The sequence below is a fragment of the Nuphar pumila genome, chromosome 3 (assembly GCF_984573655.1).
Source record: "Nuphar pumila chromosome 3, dmNupPumi1.hap1.1, whole genome shotgun sequence".
Classification (NCBI taxonomy): Eukaryota; Viridiplantae; Streptophyta; class Magnoliopsida; order Nymphaeales; family Nymphaeaceae; genus Nuphar; species Nuphar pumila.
The window spans coordinates 138,959,883-138,966,199 of record NC_143251.1 but is presented as its reverse complement, the minus strand read 5'-3'; the positions used below and the strand labels follow the sequence as shown (position 1 = coordinate 138,966,199).

The window sequence follows — 6,317 nt, the reverse complement described above, 5'->3', positions numbered from 1 at the left end:
CTGTAACAGCGAAAAATTGCAAAACCCCCATCCTGGATCCAACCCATTTGCATCTCTAGAATCTCAGATCATCCTAACAGAGAATCTGAGATTCATTTCTCAATAGAGATTCATGAATCCATAACCTAAACATGCACGCATCTTAAATATGCAGATCTCATATCTGAGTTTAAGATCCGAGCATTCAAACGCTCCCTAAGACGTTTTACCTAAACTCCAAAAGGACTCTAACACCAAACGATGGACCAAGAACCTCCAACTCAAACACACCCAAGTGGTGAGTTCCAGGTTACAAGACTTTATAGTTGTGCTTGTTGCTTCAAGTACCAGCTATAAGTATGACCTGCGGGCAGTCTAGGTTCAAATCTCATGGGCGTGCGTAAGACAAGTACGGAGTTTTACGCTCACATGGACAGAGACCATAAGTACAGAAGGCTGAGCCAGCACGGCTCGGTCTCTGTGCCTGGAGCGGTTTCTCTGAGTAAAAATTAAAAAATAAGTATGACCTGGACGCTCCCAGAGGGTTGATGGGAGCAGCCATAGAGTTTTCAGCCACTGGGACAGCTACCATAGGTACAGCAGGCTAAGGTCAAGGCAAGAAGGTCTCCAATCCCGGGTGCAGTAGTAAATGAAAAAACAAGCATGACAAATTCACTGGTTACACTTTTTTCTTTCTTCCCTTTTTATTAGTTACACTAGATCAACCACAGGTAGGGGAGGGGAGGGAGGGGACTCCATGACTAAGACTCTTGCTGCCAGATCCTATGGTGGGTGTCGACTTATGCAAGAAGGTGACACCCACAGGAATTGAACCTTGACCACCTGTCTGATAGCCAAGGCCCAACCCCTACGCCAACCCCCTATGGAGCTACTTCACTAGTTACACAGTTTTTTTAAGAGTTCAAAAGCCCATCACTGAAGATCAATCGAGTATTAAAACAAGATACATGCTATATAATCTATTGTACCTCCAATCGAGCTGGAATCTCATCATGCAGGTTGCTTTGACTCAATCTAACCTCCTAGATGTGTTCAGCATGCTCGATTTAGTAGGAATGAACTCTTGGATCATGTTTTTATGAATCCAAAGAAATCGATACTCATAGTTGTTGGTTTTTGGATCGCCAAAAAACACTGTATACAGTTCAGATTTCGGCAGTCCAAAAGCTGATTCCCACTAAATAAAATGTGTAGATCACATCTATGGTGTTAGATGTGCAAAAAATGCTAAAAAGAATACCTTTTGCTAAGTCTGTCAACTGTAGCAAACTTTAATTAACCCATTAAAACATGGCGTAATTATGGTAACATAAAGATTTCATTCATGCATTTTCCTTGCACACTTAATATGACATCCTGATGGCTTGAAAGGTAACAGATCAAAGCCCTTTATTTGGAGAACAAGTTCTTGCATAGACACTATTTCTAGATTTGAAAAAAAGAAAGAAATAAAACATAACAAAGAACACAAGCTCCAGAGAGAGGGAGGGAGCAGCTGCCCCTAAAAATAACCACAATGAGCCTTCTGGCGATAATCTTCACGTCTACTGACTCAAAGGACCGTCTGCATCTAAACCATTCGTTCAACATTTCCCGGTAATCGTAATGCGAGTTTATGCAAGCGCACCAGCGCAAGCAGTAGCAGGAGTAGCAGTGAGTGTCTTTGCAGCACTGTATTTCCTGGTGACAAACCTGAAACCAGCCACAAATGAAATTAGCATAACAAGGCCTGTCCATCAGAGAACCAAAAGAATTTAGTGAACAACTTGATTCTTAACAGCAGTAATTTCAAATGCACCTGAAGAAATCCCTTGATAACAACTCAGACATCAGCCAGTTTCCATTATCAGCTGAGCTAGCACCATTCTTCAGGGCGGCGCTCACCGTGCTGGTCGAGACAAGATCAGAATGAGATACTAGAAGTGTCTTAACCAATAAAGTATGGAAAACCAGATTTATGGGTTACAGTTGTTTTCCATTGTAAAAGCAAACATTGCTCAGACCGAAAGAAAGCAAGTGCACCTCATGGTACTCTTGAGTTCATTGAACATATGACGCGGAGAGAGACAGCCTGCAGCTAGCCATGGCGAGATTTTGCTGGAGAAATTAGCACCGAATATGCTGTCCTTCGCGGCATTCTTGCTAGTAGATTGGGCCCGGCATTCTGCTGCGAATTTTTTCAGCCTTTTCAATGCCTCAGTTTCTCCTCCAAGAGAAGCATTGGCTGCAGACTTTCCACCCTGGGCAAAATGAAAGACAATATTAAAGAAATTGCTCAACAAAGACCATGATTCAAGGGATATTTTCCAGAATAAACGTATCTAGGTCAAATAAATAACTGCAACCAAATGCAGAGAAGCTTGATAGGAAAATGTTTCATGTAGTATTGAAACACTATGCACTAGTTCTACATGATCAATCATCAGTAAGCTAACTGAATGACTCCAAGTTCCTATACTAGCAAATGACTATCGCCCAATTTTTAGCCCATAAAAGTTCACATTCTTGTGTCCCCAAATATCTCACAAAAGCCAGAAAGATAACAATCTTTCCAATATGGACCTATTATCAGGAAAAATGGAAAGAAAAGAACTAAAGGGCAAATCTCCAGAGGCACAACATCTAATGTAAGAACACATAGCTCAATCACTAGATAAATGGACCTTGTTAACTGTTAACAAAAAACTTGCAGCCTCGCAACTTGAGACTAACACAGCATGAACATGATAAAGATGAACACTATGATGAACAGTATCACGAGAATTAGGAAATTTTCAGAAAACCTTGGCATCTATTCTAAAATGTATCATATTAGCACGACCCCATTATCAGATTGATAGTCCCCTAAATAGGGATGTAAGAGCCAGTTAACTCATAGACAGACAATAGGACCTACACCGAGCTTTTTAGAGTATCACGAAAACAATACATAAACACGGCATGCTAGATTTCTATATGCACAGCATTGCAACTTATGTGCATAGGCAATGTTAGTCATGGCTTCTGTGGCTTAACTATATTCAAAAAGATTTTAGCAATATCCAAACTGAGGATAAGCTAGAAGTAAAAGGTTCAAAGGAAGAACTGGAACACAAGAAGAGCACCAACTAACCAAAAACTACTCTCTAAGCTCATAGATAAAGCAGTAATTCTCTTTTCTCAAACTGCAGAATACTTTATGCTTTTAAAATTTGAATGTGGGCAAGTTTCCAACATTGAAATATGGACTGTGAGAATGAAGATAATAACAAGTGCTTGACAAATTAAAGGAGTTGAATTGAGTTTGAGTGCAATTCAGATCAAGAATAAATAGTTTCCCAGTGCAATGCAAACCAACCAAAGATCTCACAAATCTAAGAAATAAGCACAAGATTTCGGAAATGCAAGAACGAGAGGGCATCCAAAAACAACAAAATTATGAGGGAATGTATGGAAGAAAACCTTAGCTGCAAGCGGGCTGAGGCCCAAATCCGAGAGGGTCGGAATGCGGCCGGGTTCGATTTCCTCGCTCGTAGCCGGGAACCCCTTCAACCTGTCAACCGCCTCGATCGTCTTCCTCACCTTCATCTTCTTCACCTTCTCCCTGAACCCACCACAATTCGCCGACATTTCCTCCAACTTGAACGGGAGATCATCAAGATGGAACAAAGTGCTCCCCCAGAACCACTTGGTCTCCACCCCTTCCTCGGACAGCGCCGCCTCCACGGCGGCCTCCGCCCTCACCTCCTCGCGCGATGCCTCCCGGTGCGCAAACACCCCATCGGCGCCGGCATTCCTCGCGAGCTCCGCCAGAACCCGCTCCGGCTTCCCAACCCTGACCACCAGATCAGACCCCCGCTTTTTGAGGCTCTGGCGCAGGTCGGCGACGGCCTGGATGAGGAATTGGGCGCGGGAGGGGCCGGCGGCCGTCGCCTTCCCGTAGTCCTGCGGGTCGAAGACGTAGACGGGAAGGAGGGACAGAGACTCCGAATCAGCGGAGCTCAGCACTTCGTTGTCATGGACCCGCAGATCATTCCTGAACCATACGATGGTGGTCCTCCGGCCGTAAATTCCGCTGGGGGAGTTGTCGGAGTTGCCGGGGAGGTGGCGGAGCGGATTGACGACGGTGGTCGACGAGAAGGCGGATCTCAGAGCGGAATTGCGCCGGAAGGAGCTCGGAAAAGGGGTGAAGGAGGAGGAGGACAGGGAGGACCTGATGGAGATGTTGGGGGTCGATGAAACGAAGGAGGGCTTGAAGGAGGCGGTGGGGGGTGAGAGGGTGGTGGGTTTAGGCATGGAGAAATATGGGGAGATGGCAGATGAGAGGGAGAGGGAGAGAGTTCCAAATGGGAGAGTTGCTAGTGTTTGGTCATGATGGTGGCGGTGATCTTGCTGCTCTTCTTCTTGAGGGAAGAAGATGGTGGTGGGATCCATTGGTGTGACTGTGTGAGGAAATGTCTGCAAATTCTTGTGAGGGATTTCGGGATTGATGGGGAGGGGAGAATTGAAGGTTTTGAGCGGAATGGGAGAGGGAGAACAGGATAAGGTGTTTATATTAAGCATAGAGAGAGAAGGTCAGGTGGTGAATCAGAAGAAGAGGCTCCCTCTCTCTCTCTCTTCCATTGCTCAGTCTTTGATTATTCTGTCTGTTGCTTCGCTAACTTTCTTGGTAGACAGGCCGGGAAGCCTACCTACCGGGATTTCGGATCTTGCTGTAGAACCAGAACCGGATCCGAAACCTGGGTGGGTAGGTAAAGTATAGATTCATAGATCCGTAGTAGATGGTTAGGTGGCTGCCTGTTGCTTTCGTCGATGTTATGTCACAATGATACCGGATACGAGGACACTCGACACGAATTTGACTCGCAAATTCGAAATGTGTGGATAATAGCACTCGTGGATTCCAAATTTTTTAATCAATAAAATAAAAAGTTGAACGTTATTATTTTAATATTAGAATTACATTTTTTTTTGTTTTTTGAGAGAATTGAATTGCATTTTTATTAAGATAATAATATAAATATTTAAAATATTCAAACAATAGTCGTAAGTGTCAACCTCTAGTGTCCGTGTGTCCATTCATGTCACCAGGTACACACGGCCAAAATGGCGTGTCCTTCTGCCACAACTTTCATGAAGCCTTAATGTGATCAAGTAGTTTTAAATGTTCTTATATTATTTATATTTTTTGTATTGTATTTATTTTAGATTTTTATAAATTCGTTATTTACATATATTTTATATATTATTATCTCAAGATTTTTCCTCAAATAACTCAATTTTTTTTAAAATATCACGAGAGAATTTAGACCTTAGGATGTGTTTTTGATCAATTTTATGCTCGCTAATATTGCTTTTCAACATATTTCTGAACAAGGTAAAAAAATTTAATTAACTCGAGTTGGGCTCAGTTGAAAGTTTATAAATTAGACTCATGTCCATATAGGTCTTGGATCATGTGGATCCGACCCAATTAAGCAATCAGACCTATTTCATTATGCCCAAAAACGAGTCCTGTCAGAATAGGCTTGTATGGGTTACCCTTCTTCTGGGTTAAGTGGGATAGGGTGGGCCCAATAAGTGTCTATAATAAACATATTCGTTTCAAAAATGGCAGTTTATGTCATACTTGGATCTGTACCATCAATCTACTTATTAAACCAGTCAGGTCCAAATCCAAAGGGTAGCTTTCTGCCTAGTCCCACCGACTGGTCTAAACCTTTGGAAATAGAAACTCTCCCACCTAACCAGGTGGGCAGCTGGGTCCGTCTGATCATCTGTCACATTAGCTTAATGTAATGTTCACATTTCCGTTAAAATACGAAAATAACGTTGCTTTAAAATGAATCTCTCTCTCTCTCTCTCTCTCTCTCCCAATAAATGGAGCCTGATATGGGACCTGCTCCACCCGACCCAACCCGTTGCCTGTTACAGACTGACGGGCCAGCTCCCTACCCGGACCCACCACAACACGATCCTACCCTTATCGGGATTGAGCTGAGCCCGAGTCTTACCAGGTTGGGTCGGGGACTACTGAACTCTGTTGTGATGGCCTGGGCCTCACCCCCTTATATTTTGTCTTTCTCCTGGATCCAAGCTCGACCCAATTAACTGTTCAGGTCAGGTTAGGGCCCGGTACTGTTGGGTTTCGGGCAGCACAGAATATCCAACCCAAGTTCATTCCGGTTGGGTACCAGAAACCCAACGGATACCTGACCCGATGCCCAAACCAGTGGGCCCCTAAGGGCCTAAAATGATAGACCAAAGTGGGTTCGCTGGTCAAACTGAGCCACCTTGCAGTCACAAAAAACCTCGGGGCATCTCATTCACCAAACTTG

At 43.7% G+C, this 6,317-nt stretch overlaps 1 protein-coding gene across 1 annotated transcript; it reads right to left on the bottom strand.

Moving 5' to 3' along the window:
• Positions 1–1,364: 1,364 nt before the first annotated feature.
• On the bottom strand, positions 1,365–4,626 carry LOC149844056 (blue-light photoreceptor PHR2-like). Its single transcript, XM_090000294.1, has 4 exons — positions 3,442–4,626; positions 2,023–2,240; positions 1,799–1,888; positions 1,365–1,692 (listed from the first exon to the last, which is right to left on the bottom strand). Exons 1-4 carry the CDS (start codon positions 4,540–4,542, stop codon positions 1,614–1,616), a joined length of 1,488 nt encoding a protein of 495 aa, XP_089856420.1. The 5' UTR covers positions 4,543–4,626; the 3' UTR covers positions 1,365–1,613.
• Between the last annotated feature and the right edge of the window lie 1,691 nt (positions 4,627–6,317).

Bases quoted from the DNA above. Each gene is read 5' to 3' on its own strand.
- LOC149844056 (XM_090000294.1), bottom strand. From the start codon at position 4,542: ATGCTTAATATAAACACCTTATCCTGTTCTCCCTCTCCCATTCCGCTC. The intron at 1,889-2,022 runs GTGCACTTGCTT...TGTCTCGACCAG, and splicing joins GAACTCAAGAGTACCATGAG to CACGGTGAGCGCCGCCCTGA. The intron at 1,693-1,798 runs GTGCATTTGAAA...GGCTGGTTTCAG, and splicing joins TTATCAAGGGATTTCTTCAG to GTTTGTCACCAGGAAATACA.